Here is a 16,579-nt window from a genome sequence, read left to right as displayed (position 1 = left end):
ATCTTCTGCAAGAGCAGCCAGTGCTCTTAACTGCTGAACCATCTCTCCAGCCCCACAATGAGACATAGTTAATGCTGCACGGGTTAAGAGCTATGAGTATTACCCCAAGCATGGTGCACTTGCCTGTCATCCCAGCATCCTAGAGGCAGAAGCAATCCAGCAGGAGAATTAAGAGGTCTAGGCTAGCCTGTGCTACATTATGAGACTGACTCAAAAAAACAAACAAACAGCAACAAAAACCCCAGCAAGCTAGATATGGTGGTGCATGCCTTTAATCCCAACACTCAGAGGCAGAGGCAGGCATATCTCTGTGAGTTCAAGGCCAACCTAGTCTACAGACAGGTTCTAGGACAGCCAGGGCTACCCAGAGAACCCTGTCTCTAAAAACCAAAATAAAAACAAAGCACCAGAACGAAAGCTTGTAAATACTCACAGTGCACAGGTAGCCTGCTGCAGTCCTGCAGCAAAGCTGAGTTTCTGGGACTGCCAAGAAAGGAAACACCCAGATCGTATAGTTCTTACGATTTGACAGATTTGACTTTTGTTTGACAACGTGTTTTCTTGCTTTCTCTTAGGCCAGGTTATCAAGGCCTGGGACATTGGGGTGGCTACCATGAAGAAAGGAGAGATCTGCCAGATACTGTGTAAACCAGAATATGCTTATGGCTCTGCTGGCAGCCTCCCGAAAATTCCCTCGAACGCATCTCTCTTTTTTGAGGCAAGTATGTGTGTTGTTGACTTGCCGCACGTGCTGGGCTGTAGCAGCGGGACAGTGGCTGTTTGCCACTGAGAACCCGCTCCAGCTTACTTATTTTGGAGCTTGGCTTCTTGAATTGTTTCCCACACACCCAGGGGATGTGCCTATGCTTTCTTAGAAATGTGTCTCTGGCACAAAATGGGCATATCCAAACAAACAGAAGACACAGATTTAGAAATACAAGTTCTGCTCAGGAGGGAAGTAAGACCTACTCAAAGCTGACAGGCCGGAAATGGTGGTGCTGAGCAGTAAAATGGGAAGTTGCGAAGGTTTACAGCTCTCTTCTAACCTCCATCAGGAGCAATAAGTGGTAGTGTATTGTTTAGCCTGGGTTGAATTAATTACACATAATTGGCAAAACTTGATTTTTATATAACAAGGTGAAAGTACATCTTTAGTCAGTTGAAGGCCAGATTCTTAAGTTTTAGATTTGAGATGGAAACCTCCTAAATCGGGGGTGGAAACTGGTAGCCTTGGAGCCAGACCAAATTGTTGTGCGCCGGCACCTTGTAGCTCTGGCTTTTTGCCCACAAGGCAGTTGTCCTAGTATTTCCTGTCTGTCTTTGCACGGCAGCCTCCTCACAGGCTGCAATCCTAGACGTGGTCATTACACAGGACTGTTTCCAAGCGTTGCCGGGTGCGGTGTTCTCTTTCGCTGCTCTCCTCTATCTTAGCCAGAGAGAGAAAGGTGTAATTAAGAGTCTCATAAAATAACTCTTAAACTGGCTCTGGCCTTCCATTCTAGATTGAACTCCTTGATTTCAAAGGCGAGGACTTATTTGAAGACTCGGGCATCATCCGTAGAATCAAGCGGAAAGGAGAAGGCTACTCCAACCCGAATGAAGGGGCGACGGTGGAGGGTAAGTCCTGCTGCTGGGGGCCAGTCCTTCCGTGGTGTGAGCAAAGTGCGGAGGCAGCTGTCAGATCTGCTTGTCAAAATAAACGCGTTGTGGGCTGCAGACATGGCTCCGCAGTGGTGGGAGCTTGCTGCTCTCTCAGAGGACCTGCGTTGGTTCCCAGACCTACATCCAGTGACCCAACACCGACTACTAGCTCCAGTTCCAGAGAATCCAGCACCCTCTTCTGGTCTCCATGGTGGGTGGGTGTGCATACACACAATATTAAAAATTAAAAATAAAATAATAAATGCATTGAATATATCTTTCAAGAACAGTTTCAGATTCAACATTCATCTAAACACTTCTTTTGCTAAATACTAATTTAATGTGTGTTCCAGGCATCTGGCAACATCTAGAAACTCAAAAATACATGTACAGTAGTCCTGTCTAACAAAGAATTCTCAGTCCCTATATCCCCGAGAGGCATTTCTTTCTGTCTTTCTCACGATAACCGTAGGAGGTGAGATTTATTATCCCCAGGTGAGGAACATTAGTTCAGTGATGTCATATAATGGCCCGAGATCGCAGAGCTGCCGAGCGGAGCTGTGGCGTTGGACAGCTGTGTCCGTTCTGCTTGGGGTGGCCTGGTATCAAGTACTATTTTGCCAGTTGCCAAGCCAACCTGGAGGTATTTTCATGTCTTATCTGAAGACTGGGAAACAGAGTCCTTCCCTGAGCACACTGCGGACCGATTGATTGCCACCTTACTTACCTACCGCAGTATTTGCCCACCTGTCTGAGGACCAGGATTTGGCTTCATCAGTTTTTGGTTTTTTGTTTTTTGTTTTTTTTCAGCATCTGCTGTGTGTCTGACACACACTGGGCAGTTCATAAAAGCCTTCTGCACTGTAAGTGTTTGAAGGTGTGCTTACTGAGTGATGTCTTCAAAGGGGAGTTGTGAGAAAGACATGCTTCCAGAAGAAACCGAGTCACTAAACAGGGATGTTTATAAAAGGCCCACTCAGAAGAAAGTTCACCTAAAACAACTAGAATATTCGAGTGTTTTTTGTTTTTTGTTTTTTGTTGTTTTTTTTTTAGCATGTACATACTATTTAAAACCATATTTCACTACACAAGTCTTAACAGTTCAGGTTTATTATTTTCTTTTTGGTTTTTGGTTTTTGGAAACAGGGTTTCTCCATGTAGCCCTGGCTGTCCTGGAACTCACTTTGTAGACCAGGTTGGCCTCAAACTCAAGAGAGCTGCCTACCTCTGCCTCCCTGGTGCTGGGATTAAAGGCGTGTGCCACCACGCCCAGCTTCATAATATATTTTTAACTGGGGGTTTTTGACAACCAAATTAAAAGGAACCACTTTCTCCAATTATAACATTAAAAACCTGAGCCACTTGTAGAGGTGGCCTTGAAGCAGGTGAGACTAAACCTTGATTTGGGTAATTATTCAGTGGAAATCATATTTTTAACTTTGTTTGGAAAAAAATTTGGACTTAAGAGAAGAATTGCAAACTGTTCTGGACTGTTTTTCTCCTGGTATTAAGATCTTATGCATCCATAGGGTATTTGTCAAAACCAGGAAGTTTATGTGGTAGACTGCCTCCCAGTTTAGGTTTGCAGTAAGGAGACTGAGGTTTGGGAGTACTGTGTGGGTGATGCTGTGCCCTGTTTAGTCCATCGTCATCATCATCATCATCAAGAGGCGCATGGTGTGGTGGTGATTCCTGGGCTAGGGTAGCGTCTCCCATGCTTCTCTTCTGTCTCGTTAATCTTTGTAAACGTTGTCTTCTGTTACATCCTCCCTCTGCACCTCACACCCAGTAGTGAGTTTTGCATACAACAGTTGTTACTATGTATTTGATTTATGATAATTTTGTTTCCATTTCACATTTATTAGTTGGAATTCTACTGTAAGGAAGATCTGTCTCTTCTCCCGGTGTTTATTTGGCTGTTTTCTTTTGTTCTCTGGTGAGATGGTTTACTTGGTGTCCAAATTGTCTCAGATTCAGCTATTAGAAATACCTTCCAGTAAGCTTTTCTCATCACATTGCTGCATTTGTTGATTTTGCTCTTTGTGAAGAAGACTGTTAACTTTTTGTTTTGTCTTCCTCACCTTGTGATACTATGACATGTTCTAGGTTCACTTGAAGGTTCCCCTGTCCAGTCCTGGAATAAACCATCTTTCCAAGGAGCACTGTTTCCTTTCCTTGGAAATCAGTATTTAGACGCTGAGTCAGGTGCTCAGGTGTGTTTGGGGGAGGGGGGACTTCATGCAGGCAGAGCTAGGAATGCACTTCAAAAATATAAACATCTGTGTGGATTTCTGTATCAGTTGCATATGTATTAAAATTGTGAGTACAAGGGTCGGCAGTTAAGAGCACTGGCTGCTTTTCCAGAGGACCCCGGTTTGATTCCCAGCATGCACATGGAGGCTCACAACTATCTGTAACTCCAGTCCCAGGGGATCTCAAGCCCTGTTCTGGCCTCTGAAGGCAACAGGCACACACTTGGTACACAGACATACATGCAGGCAAAATACCCATATACATAACAGATTCTTAAAGACCATGAGTACATGCAGTTATACAGTTCCATTCAGCACCTCAAGTTTGTTCTTCCTTTGCTCGTCTAGAACTTTTTATTCTAGTAGATTTACAGTATATATTTACATGCAGTCCTAGAACATACATCAAATTACTTTAAACTGTCACACATTATGATAATGCCAAAGAGTTTCTGGGTACAGTGCAGCTGTCAGGCATAGGGTACACACGGGCTTTGGAGGTCATGCATACAGTAGGGTAGTCGGACATAGGGTACACACGGGCTTTGGAGGTCATCGATTGAACTTGTGAGTCTTGGGATTGCTGCTATTGTATGTCTCAGACACCTTTAACAACCTTGAGCATCTAGTTTTCTCATGTGTAAAATGGGACTGTTTTTTTTTTTTCCTGTTTGAGTTGCTGTGACAGTTACTGCAAAGGGGTGGGGTACATCCTGTGTTCTTTTCTTACCCTCTCTACTGTATTTACAAAACTGGTTTTGCTTCCTTTAACTGGATTTATGGAAAGGAACCCTTGACTCTTTTCATTTCCTACACCTAACCCTTGGTTAATTTGTCTCCGGTACAGTCTTAATTTTAATTTTATATCTTCTTAATAATGATAGGTTTTGTTTTTGAGGAGTGGATGGACTGAGTGGAGGGCTATTAAAGAGTAATCTTTTGTGCTGCTTTTTAGGTTTGTGCAATTTATTTTTTTCTCAAAATCTGCTTTTTACTTTTACCAAAATTCCCATTTTTTTTTCTTTTTTGGAGACGGTTTCTTTGTGTAGCTTTGTGGAAAATTCTCATTGTTATGAATCAGTTATAGGTTCTGTTCTCTTGTGCCTTTTCTTGCCAAGTAAAATTACTGTCTTGTCATTTTTATCCAGGGTTGTCCTTTTTCCATCATAAAGAAAAGTGGCTGCGTTCTGAGTGCTCTGTGTGTGGTGATTGTGATGACGGACACTTGAGTCATCGCACTTGAGCTTGATGGCCAGCGTGGCTGACTTGTAAGCATGCGGCCTTAGAAGATCCAGTTGTGCTGTAGGGGAGCCCTGAGGAGCTCCCGTCTCTCTACAAACTCCTCCTCTTTGGGAGTTGTGGTTGTGGGTGTTGGTGACGGAGTGACTGGAAGTCTGGCTGTGGGGTGCTCTTTGCCCTGAACTTTCAGCTACATTTGAATGCAGATGCCGACAGTGGACAGGGCTTTCAAGGGTGCAGTCCACTGTAATCTCCTTCCCCTCTCACCTCCTAACCCAGTAAATGATAGGTAGAGAGTGAGGGAGTCACTTTAAAAAGAGAAGCTCCTGGTGGTACATACCTTGAAACCCAGGTGGGAGGATCTTGTGGGTTCGAGGCCAGCCTGGTCCACTAGTGAGTTCCTGGATAGCCAGAGCTACATAGTGAGAACCTGTCTCAAAAAAAATTTTTAAAAAAAGAAAGAAAAAGAGAACAGATCAGAAATTCAAGTTTATGTGAAATATAGAAAGTGCCAGGTGATGGTGCACACTTTTAATCCCAGGACTCGGGAGGCAGAAACATGCAAATCTCTTATGAGTTCGAGACCAGCTTGATCTACAGAGTGAGTTCCAGGACAGCCAGGGCTACACAGTGAAACCCTGTCTTGAATAACCAAAAAAAATAAACAAAACAGCAAAAAAAAAAAAATGAAATATATAAAGTAGATGGATTTAGACTGATGGAAACTGGATTCTGTAAATCCAACCCAAAGCAGGTGTTGAGAAGACCTCTGCAGAGGTCCATACCGTTCTTCTCAACAAATTCGGGCAGAACTCCAAGCTCCCAATCAGCTGGTGCAAGGGAGCCAGAACAGGCTATGGGGCAATCGTCAGGATTGCTATAAACCAGTATGGGCCAGCTGCACCAGTGAGCCTCTGCTGTAGTAACTCAGCCTCGGCTCAGCCCATTGAATAACAATCTCAAGGAGACTGGCAGAGGCAAAACTTTTTTAACTCCCAGGTGACTCTAGTTTGCAGCCAAGGACTGAAAACTAACTGCCTGAGGATTTGTCGCTGTGGCTTGTGCTCAGAAACTAGGCCTGACTCCAGACTGCAGCAAGGGAGAAGCCTCAGGAGATTCCAGGTGTTAGACCTGCATACAGAACAGGAATAGAGGGTGTCCTGGAACTTCTGAAACAGATGTGTTGGACGTGGCAACTCTCCACAACAGGAGACAATGCTGGAGGGCTCAGTCTCTTCCCATACATAAGCAGTAAGGCAGGGCATCCCCAGCTTTGTGTATATAGCTGCCTAATAAATACTCAGGTCTTCACCTGTGTCCCTCGCGCTCCCCCTTTTGGGAAAAGGCCACCATGCTGCCTGCTTAGAATAATAGCAGCAGGCAGGTGGCTGCAGTCATCTGCTCCTCTGAACCTCCCTGGCTTGTATGTGTAGACAGCAGGGATTGGTCAGCAGGGTGAAAGATGGAAGGGAACTAGCAGAAGACACAGGGGGACTGAGACACAGACCACACTGTCTGTAGTTTAAGAGCTAATTCCAGACTCAAAACAGACAAAAACCCACCCAGACTTCTGAAATGGAAAGGAGGATAAGAAAGTCTGAAATTGATGTTCATTAAAATGGAAAGTCCAGAAGAATGAGATGGACAGTTTCTCCACATCTAAATTGTGATCTGAGGAATGGACAAGAGCATCTCAGGAGATGCGGGGGAAGAAAAAAAGGAAGATGTGGATGATGGAGGAGAGGCTAGAGAGTACCCCAGTCAGCCACAGAACAGGAAATCTGCCAGGGCAGAAGAGTTTTAAGACTTAAAGGGGACAGGTAATAGTGACAGGCAGGAAGAAGTAGCTTTTCATGTAGCTATATCCTGATGAAATTACTGAGTTCTTTAAAACTGTAATAGAATATGCTAGAAAGATATCACACACAACTTATAAATGACTAGGGAAACACCAATCCAGCAAAAAAACACTAGCTGTTATCTAGCGGACTGGAGCCCAATGCCTGGTACCCATGTTGAGTGATTCCTAACCATCTGTAACTCTAGCTGTAGGGAATCTGATACCCTCCTCTGCCTCCAAGGGTATCTGTGTGTGTGTGTGCATGCACACGTGAGCTCACACACATACATTTTTATTTAAGCTGATAGGGGTGGTAGAACAGAGGGACACAGACCCTTGGAGCTCATTGGCCATCGGGGTAGCCAAATCAATAAATTTCAGGTTCTGTGAGAGACCCTGTTTTAAAAAATAAGGTGGAGCCTAGTGTGGTGTGGCATATGTCTTTAATGTCAGTATTTAAGAGGCAGGTGGATCTTTGTGAGTTTGAGGCCAGCCTGATCTACATAGTGAGTTCCAGGGATATCCAGGGCTACACAGTGAGACTCTGCTCAGAAACAAAAAATATGGAGAGCCACTGAGGAAAACACGCAACACCAACCTATGGGGCCTTCACATGACATGAATGAATGCAGGGAGGCAGGCAGGCAGGCAGGCACCAGGGCTCAATGTCAAAATGTCATGACCAAGCTATTTGTTCCTTGTAAATGAAGCAACAAAAACATGCCAGAAATTGAAAATAGAGGAAAGGTTTCATGTATGTTTGTGCTGAAGTCTGAGAACTGTGAACGTTCTGGTTCTGCTGTTCACACGCCTTCTCAGTATTTAGTAATGTCCAACAAATGACTACAGAAAGAGATCACAGGTGCTTGAGGCCAGGTCATTATGTTTTCACAAAATAGCTCAGTGTATTCTTGGTGAAAAATATGGTGTGTCTTCTTTCTTATGTTTTAGATTTATCTAGAAAGTATCCCCAGATTTTTGAGTGAAATCATAATAGAAAATAGTCTGCTTTTTATTTAAATAGAAAAAGAACAAACCACCCATGCATCATTCATTTTAGGGTAGTCATACAAAACAAAAGCTCTAGGTCAGTGATGGATTTGATAGCCTCCTGGAGCTTATTAAAATCAGAGTCCTGACTAATAGATTCAGAAAGGAAAATTCCTATAAATTAGTGAAAATTGCCGCCATTTCCTTAAAAGCCCTGTTTTCAGATTAGTCATTAAGTAAATACTTATTTTCGGGTCCTGAACTGTGTGCTAAGTGTTGTGGTGTACAGAAGCAGGGCACAGCTCTGGCCTGCTGGGAATCTTCCTTGTACTTGACAACTATGGAGTCATCGGAGGGTTCTTTTTTGGTGGCTCTTTCTTTCTTTCTTTCTTTCTTTCTTTCTTTCTTTCTTTCTTTCTTTCTTTCTTTCTTTCTTTCTTTCTTTCTTTCTTTCTTTCTTTCTTTCTTTCTTCCTTCCTTCCTTCCTTCCTTCCTTCCTTCCTTCCTTCCTTCCTTCCTTCCTTCCTTTCTTCCTTCCTTCCTTCCTTCCTTTCTTTTTCTTCCTTCCTTCCTTCCTTCCTCTCTCTCTCTCTCTCTCTCCTCTCTCTCTCTCCCCTCTCTCTCTCTCTCTCTCTCTCTCTCTCTCTCTCTCTCTCTCTCTCTCTCTCTCTCTCTCTCTTTCTCTCTCTCTGACAGGGTTTCACTGTGTATCCCTGACTGTCCTGGAACTTGCTCTGTAGACCAGGCTGACCTTGACCTCAGAGATCCACCTGCCTCTGCTTCCCAAGTGCTGGGATTAAAGGTATGCACCACCACTGCCTGGCCATTAGGTGCATTCTTACATGGGGTCCTAAAACATGTAATGCTGGGTGATTTACTATTGATGTGGACAAACAGCTTTGTCTATCATTCCCTGAGTTCATTTCCATGTCCACACTTAATACAGTGTTTGCTTATGGTAGACACTTTATGTGTGAATGAATGTCAGTTCTGTTCAGATGCTTTAATTTAGTACCTAATTGTTTTGTTTTCTTTTACATTTTAAAAAAAAAATTTTGTTTTTATGCATGTGTGTTTTGTCTTCATGTATGTCTGTGTACCACATGCATGTCTGGTGCCTGAAGAGGTCAGGAGTGGGTACCACTGGAACTGGAGTTATGGATAATTGTGAGCCACCATGTGAGTGATAGGAACTGAACCCAGGTCCTCTCCAAGCTCATCTAATAGCCGAGCCATCTCTCCAGCCCCTTGGCTTTCTTTCTTTTTTTTTTTTTTGGTTTTTGGTTTTTGGTTTTTGGAGACAAGGTTTCTCTGTGTAGCTTTGCGCCTTTCCTGGAGCCCCTTGGCTTTCTTTGGAGACAAGGTCTTCTGTCCTAAGGCTGGTCCTCTCTGTCTCTTGAGTTGAGTAGTGATCAGACTTCCCCAAATTGCACTTGCTGCTCTGTCACTCTACATTTTTAGTTCTTTATTGGGCAGTGTTGAGAATTATACCCAGTGTTTTGAGAACACTGAGTAGACACTTTACTACTGAATTGTATCAACAGACTCCTGAGTACTTAATTGTTTTTTAATTTAATTTCCTTCTGTTAGTGGTGGTGGTTTACTTGAGACCAGGTCTCACTAGGTGCTCTGATTGCCCTCCGACTCTCTATGTGGCCCCTGTCTACTCAGTCGGGCAGTGAGCCTCTTGTTTCTGCTTCCCAGATGCCACTGCGCTTGGCTTTTGATTTATCCTACAGTTAAAGTTAACTGGTATCACCCTCCGTAGATGAAGACACTGAACGGCCTGTAGCCAGAGTTGTTAGTTGGCGGAACGGGACTGATTAGTATCCAAGCCTGCTCCAGTTCTACACTGTTGTGAAGGGGCCCCGTGGTGAGATTGTAGATCTCTCCCATCCCAGTAGTCAAGTTCCATGCCTGCTGGGGGGGAGCGTCTGTCTCAAAGTGCTGTCCTCCCCTGGAAGAGAGCAGAAAGGGAGGCAATCTGGGGAAACCTGACCACCACTCCTGATAGGAACCATGTCCTTGTGATCAGTGTGCCTTGCTGCTTTTAGAAACCTGTCTCTGGCTGGGCGGTGGTGGGGCACGCCTTTAATCCCAGCACTCGGGAGGCAGAGGCAGGCAGATCTCTGTGAGTTCGAGGCTAGCCTGGGCTACCAAGTGAGTTCCAGGAAAAGGCGCAAAGCTACACAGAGAAACCCTGTCTCGAAAAAACCAAAAAAAAAAAAAAAGAAAGAAAGAAACCTGTCTCTGGTTGCTTTCTTGGGGTTTAACATCCATTCTCTTGGAATCCCTGCTCTGTCAGGAAATGGACCCAGAGAAGCCCTTTCCACATAAATTAGGCAGTAGAGCCTTGCCGAATGTGAGCGACCTGTCATAACCTGGTTTTCTTTAGCCAGATGACCAGTCTTTTCTAGTAGTAATGCCATTACAGCATTCCCATTCAGATCCCCATGACCCAGTCATTGTTTTGGGAAGGAGTGCAAAGCTATCAGACACCAGCTACTATAATTAGAAAAGGGAAAGCAGACGCTCACCGAGCTAACGGCTTAGGCTGTGGCGTTTACAGCACTTTTTTTTAAAGTTAAACAGCCTTCTCCTCGGTTTTACTTCCTGAAATACAAGCTGTATGGTTTGGGGGTTCTTGCATTCCAGTTTTTGTTACTGCTGTGCGCCCCCCCCCCATTTTAATCAGAGAACAAATTGCTGTCAGCACATTGAGTTCATGTGCCAGCCACATTCAGAACAGGGTGTTCTGTGCTCTTCAAAACAAAATTGCTCTAGGGCAGTAAGAGAACAATAAGTCAGAGCTCCAGTTGAAATGATGTTTTGCAGTGACCGGGCTCACTTGATGTGGTTACACTCTGGATTGCGCAGCTAAACTTGGGTAATTTTGTTTGGTTTGACTCTGTGGGGTTTGTTGAAGCACCCCCTTCCAGGTTACATAGACTTTCAGTCAAGAGAAAATATTGTCTCTTTTTAACTTGCTTACCAAAAAAGCCCTAAGTAGAAGCATCCTGTATGTACTTCTGTTCACTTGGAACACGTCATAGATCATTTACTTCCTGTAAATCATGCTGGATGAGATTAGCAACAGACCTCCCGAGCCCTAGAGGCTGAGCTCCCGAGTGAGTCATGATGGCTTTTATTAAATATTTATTAAGTGTGTATTTGTACTATAGAATACAAAGTCAAAAGCACCCACAGGTCTTCCAGAGACAGAGCAGAAGAAATGGGCTTCACAGGAACTGGGTGCCTCTGCATAGATCACCTCCAAGCGAGTCTTACTGTGTAGCAGCAGCCTTCCCAGAGCCCTAGTGGTGAGTTCTTGTCAGCGACCTTGTAGGACTTGTCCTAGCAGTGTTCAGAACCAGCTAGTCCAGCCAGTGAAAACCTTTCTCCTTATAGATGGAAACTCATGGGCTGTGTTCACCCTGCTCTGATCCTACATTATCTCTGACATTCCAAACTTGATCATGTTACAAGGTGATGTGCATAGATATGTGAGGAGGTGTCTATGGGAATGTCACTTAAGATGTTGAATTACATTTGTGTTTATTATTATGTGTGTGGGTGTGCCTGTATAGATGAGAGAGGACAGCTTGTGGGAACTGATTCTCTTCTTCCACCACCCGAGGCCCAGGGAATGAGCTCGGTTCGTCGGGCGGAGAGAGACACCTCTATCTGCTGAGCTACCTTGTGCTCACTGCTGCTCCTCCAGCGGCAGGGTGGTTCCCAGCACCTGTGCTGGACTCCAGTTTCAGGGGGTCTGATGCCCTCCTCTGGCCTCTGTGGATACCTGTACACATAGAGCTCATACTCAAACACACACATGCGTAAATTAACCACCTTTTCTTTCCTTTTTAGATTTTGTGTGTGTGTGTGTGTGTGTGTGTGTGTGTGTGTGTGTGTGTGTGTGTGTGTGTGTTTGCCTGAATGTATGCTTATGTACCACATGTATGCAGTGCCCACAGAGGCCAAAAGATGGCTTTGCATCCCCAGGAACCAGAGTTACCGACAGTTATGAGGTACTAGGAATTGAATCCCAGGTCCTTGGCAAGAGCAGCAAGTGCTCTTAGGCACTGAGCGTCTCTGCAGCCTCAGCTGGCTTTCCTAACTGTGCCTTTGTTACAGTGTGACTTCGGCTTACTCTTTGCTTGCTTTCTACATTCTCCTTTCCTGCACACAGGAAGAGAACTTCTGAAATTATTCAGTAATTTCAAATACATTTTATGGTGCAAATCAATCTAGGAAACGGACAGATAATTGGGGATCCTTTGCAGGAGTCTCTGGATTTCCTGTTTTGAAAACACATTCAGACTTGATCGACCAAAAGCCACAACAAATGTGCTGGTAGTTTCCTCCCCGCTAAAGACACTGACTTCAGGAGGAAAGTAATCTGCAATCAACTAACAATAAACTTCAGAATTCCCTCCCCCCAAAATCTGTCAAGTTGTGAGCAACTAGGATGAAAAATCTCAATACTAGAGACGCTGTTACCTAGTGCATGGGCGAGAGCCCCTGTGCTCAGCCACTCTCTCATGAAAAGGACCATCCATTAGTCTAAGTTCGGTTGATTGATTGTAGTTCTGGGGGTTGAGCCTCACACTTTGTACATGCTAGGTAGGTACTCTGCCACCAAGTTCTATCCCTACCCCCCTTTATTATGTATTGTGACCTAGGCCACAGATGTATGATTCTCCTGCCTCAGCCTTTTGAGTGGGTAGGCTTACAGGCCTGAGTCCAGGCTCAGATAAGATGCCTAACCGTCTAAGAACTCAGTTCCTTTAGAAACATCACCTTTTACTCCAGAAAAAACACTGTAAGCCTCAAATGTGCTCCCAAACCTCTGATGTTCATATATTTTAAAACAAAGTTAAATCTATTTTTAAAATAGAAGAGGCTGCTGGCAGTACTCACTACTGCCCAGCTGGATACTTCTTATACTATACTCAACCTGTTTTTTTTTCCCCCATGTTATGCATGCACTGGGATGGGGGTGGGGGTCTGCAAGTAAGCTATTATTTATCTAGAACATTCCAGCAGTGGTTATAATATAGAAAGCCTCATACATATTAACAAGTGTGGGATATAAAACAAGAGGCTTTATGCCACGTCCTAAGATCCAGGCTAGCTGTAGCCCTTGTTTTGAAGGAACTGACTCAGGGTTTTGGTTGACAGAATTGTGAGCAGCCGGGATGGTGTCCGTCCTTTATGTCATGACTCTGGTGACTGAGGCCCTGCTGTCTCTGCCTCACTGCTGTTTACCCTCCAGAGCTTCACTCAATCCTCAGGCCTAGGCTACAGGTGACTGATCAAGATTAACCACCGGAATTGGCTTTAAAGCTAGTTTCCAGGTTGAAACAGAATCATGGGCTTTCAGCAGCCTGTTGAGGTCAGATAGTGAAAGTGGAGTGGGTTGGAATAGAAGATGATAGTTGTCATAGGACGTGGAATCAATGTTTAAGAGAGGGTGCTTTCTCGAGACTCCATAAAGCAAGTTACCCAGTTAAGCATCCTCGGGAAATTACTAGATTATCAAAGAGAAATCATGTGACTATTGCACTGTCTCACAAGCCGTTCATTTTTCTTACTGAGTAAAAGACCTAATTGAAAAGGCGTATGTAACATTAGCGTTAAAACTAATTGGGGCTAGGATATAAGTCAGTGGTGGGTTGCTTGCCTTATATGCACAATCCCTGGATTCAGTCCCCACCACCGTACAAAATAATTAGAGCAAGATGTGTTGCGTGCCTATAATAATATAATAATGCAGCACTTGGAATGCAGGCACAGGAAAATAAGAGTTTCAGGCCCGCCTGAGCTACAGAAAAAGAGACTGCCTCAAAAAGAAAAGTGATCATTTAACATGAATGTATTATTGGAGAAATAACATTCAGTCCTGGGCATTATTATTTGTTGATTTATTTTTGCCCAAGCATCTGAAGCTAACATACTGTTATAAATAGTTAAGCCATTGTATTTAATCAAGACTAGATGTGTGGCATTCTCATAATTGTGTGTTTAAATAAGCCAGTATGTCTTGACCCTATGTCACAGGTAAGAAAATTAATAAGTATTCATTTAGCCTAAACCAGAAAAAATGCTCTTGGTCTTGAACTTTCAGACGAGGTGGGCAAAGCTTCTAGAAGACACTTCATGTGTCTGTGGACAAGAGGGGAAGTGGTGTTGCCACACTGTTGGCCATTCATTTGCCAGGCCATGCTGGGGAGCGGCTTGTGACTGTCCTGTCTCCTTGCCCTCAGTCCACCTGGAAGGCTGCTGTGGTGGAAGGCTGTTTGATTGCAGAGATGTGGTGTTCGTTGTTGGTGAAGGAGAAGACCACGACATTCCAATTGGAATTGACAAAGCCCTGGAGAAAATGCAGAGGGAAGAGCAGTGTGTTTTGTATCTTGGACCACGGTAAGAAGCACCCATCTCAGTCCCCAGGGGAGCTCTCTGAAGACCAAGGGCCTGCTTGCTCTCTCTCTCACTCAGTGTCAGCACAGTGACGTCATGTCATTGTGTCAGGGGATAGTTGGGAAGGTTGAGGCCTCACACCACCGTAGAAGTCTGTGAGCAGTCGGCTCCGCTTCAGTATGTCTAAGAGCAAGACTAACAATCAAGCCTTGTTTTTGGCTTGTTCCTCCACCATGGTGCCACATCAGCAAAGACAGGCTCGTCCTCCTTCTCCCTGCATTAATGCAGCAGGAGGTGTTGAGTTGAAGCAGTGCATGAATTACTACTGCTTGAACCCGTGCCACATTCTTACACGGAGTCCCTGAAGGGAAAAAAAACAGCTTGTTCTTCCTGGATCTAAAGACAGCGGAGATGACTCATTTTTGCCTAAATTTTTCCCGTCATAAGGATAGCCATTAGCACTTCCAAGCTTAGAACTATCCGGCACTGACAATCTCTTGTGAAAACATGTTTTGTATTATTTTTAGACCTAAAATTATACCATAAATTCAACTCTTCTATCTTGAGAAATGGACCCCTGAGAATCCAGGGATGCCGCCTGCATGCCAGTGCATCTGCTTGTCAGAGTGGCCTCGCAGGCTGCACATGTTACCACTGGCAGAATTTTGAGTTCTGGGACTCTTCGGCCTGCCCACACCTCTACAGTGGTCCGCTGACTTAATGCTAATGCTTCTCTAGAACTCTGCTTCTCACTTGTTTTAGCCATGCCGACACTTCCTTGAAAGTGCTTCCAGAACGCTCTATCCTGATTCTAAAGCTATTCCGAGGTTCTTTCACCTGCTGTCTTTTCTCTCAGCCCTGGTCTTCCACTGCTGGAGTCCCACTTGAGTGTGTTTGTGTTTGCACTGTGCTCCAGTTCACTTACAGTGAGCTGTTTCCTTTGGACCAAGAGCTTTCCCCCCTTACAGGGCAGGTTCTGCATAACCTACAGTCTCTAATTATTATCATTATTATTATTATTATTATTATTATTATTATTATTCGATATCTTCTTACTTTGTAGCTCTGGCTGCCCTGAAACTCACTAAGTAGACCAGGCTAGCCTCAAACTCTGCCTGCCTCTAGCTCCCAAGTGCTGAGATTACAGTTTTCCAAACACTTTTAATCTAACATTCCAAAATTACAGTAGCTCTACACTCAGGTGGCACATGTTTCGGGTATGTTCTCACAGTTGAGTTCTTAAGGATAAGTTCTGTAAAATGTGAGCATTCAGTAACACGCGGCCCAGATCTTGAAGTCTTAACCCAGCTGGTAAACTAGCAAGTCGAATCAAACTTCTCTCTGTATTAGTGTAGCTAGTTCTTGCAGGGTTACGAGTCAGTTGGTGGTGGTTGAATCCCGTTCTCTGCAGCCTACCAGTGGTGCACCTGGGCAAGTTCCCTAACCACCTAACTAACTCGCAAGGCTGCAGAGGCCGAAAGCACTTGGCAAACCCCTGCCAGGTAAGCCTTCCCTCCTTAGCTCTTCCTGCTCTTGCCATGGCTGTCATTCCTTTGCCTTGACCACAAGGAAACAGAAACCTCTGGAGAGCAAATGGTGGAGTTTTCCAATCTTTTCAGGCATGAAAGCCAGCTAGTTCTCCTAAGTTTGGTGTATAAAGGTTTCTTTCCTGCCCCTGCTGGGGGGCGGGGGGCAGGTATGTTAGCATATCTCCAGGGCATTTTCTTGGTATATTGAGTTCTGCGAAGGACATTCTGTGCTGTGCTGTCTACATTGTCTGCGTGTGCCTGTGTGGCACTGTACATGGTTGGTTGGATGCATGCAACACGTGTGCCTGTGTGACACTGTACATGGCTGATTGCATGCATGCAACGAATTGAGTTGGTCTGTTGAGATAAAATGCTGATCCAGTTTGTACTCTGAGTAGTCTTCTGTATTTCACCTTTCTGCCCCCCCCCCCTTCTCCGAGCACGCATCTTCCTTGACTTCCATAGACTCCTTGACAGGATGTTTTCATAAAAACTAACAAAGCTTTGATTTTCTCTCTCACTAGGACAGTATCTTCTCTTCAAAGTGTTCTTTAAAATAGTGTGCAATGGTGGTCCTCTTGGAGGCCTTTCTACTCCAGAAGTTCTTTCTCACTTTTCTTAAATTTGTTTGCTCTGCTCAAATTAATAATTAAATATTGTGATTGATC

General features: G+C 44.4%; 1 protein-coding gene across 3 annotated transcripts in view; it reads left to right on the top strand.

Annotated features, from left to right (window-relative positions):
* Positions 1 to 16,579, top strand: part of Fkbp5 (FKBP prolyl isomerase 5) — an 88,892-nt gene that overhangs the window by 54,994 nt on the left and 17,319 nt on the right. For all 3 annotated transcript variants that reach the window (XM_028888360.2, XM_028888361.2, XM_037200112.1), the window contains exons 4-6: positions 576 to 718; positions 1,503 to 1,617; positions 14,229 to 14,385. In XM_028888360.2, the coding sequence (XP_028744193.1) occupies positions 576 to 718; positions 1,503 to 1,617; positions 14,229 to 14,385 (415 nt within the window). The remainder of the gene's footprint in view (positions 1 to 575; positions 719 to 1,502; positions 1,618 to 14,228; positions 14,386 to 16,579) is intronic.

The sequence above is a fragment of the Peromyscus leucopus genome, chromosome 16_21 (genome assembly GCF_004664715.2).
Source record: "Peromyscus leucopus breed LL Stock chromosome 16_21, UCI_PerLeu_2.1, whole genome shotgun sequence".
NCBI lineage: Eukaryota > Metazoa > Chordata > Mammalia > Rodentia > Cricetidae > Peromyscus > Peromyscus leucopus.
Note: the sequence above shows the minus strand (reverse complement) of the source record. Positions and strands in the feature narration are given on the sequence as shown.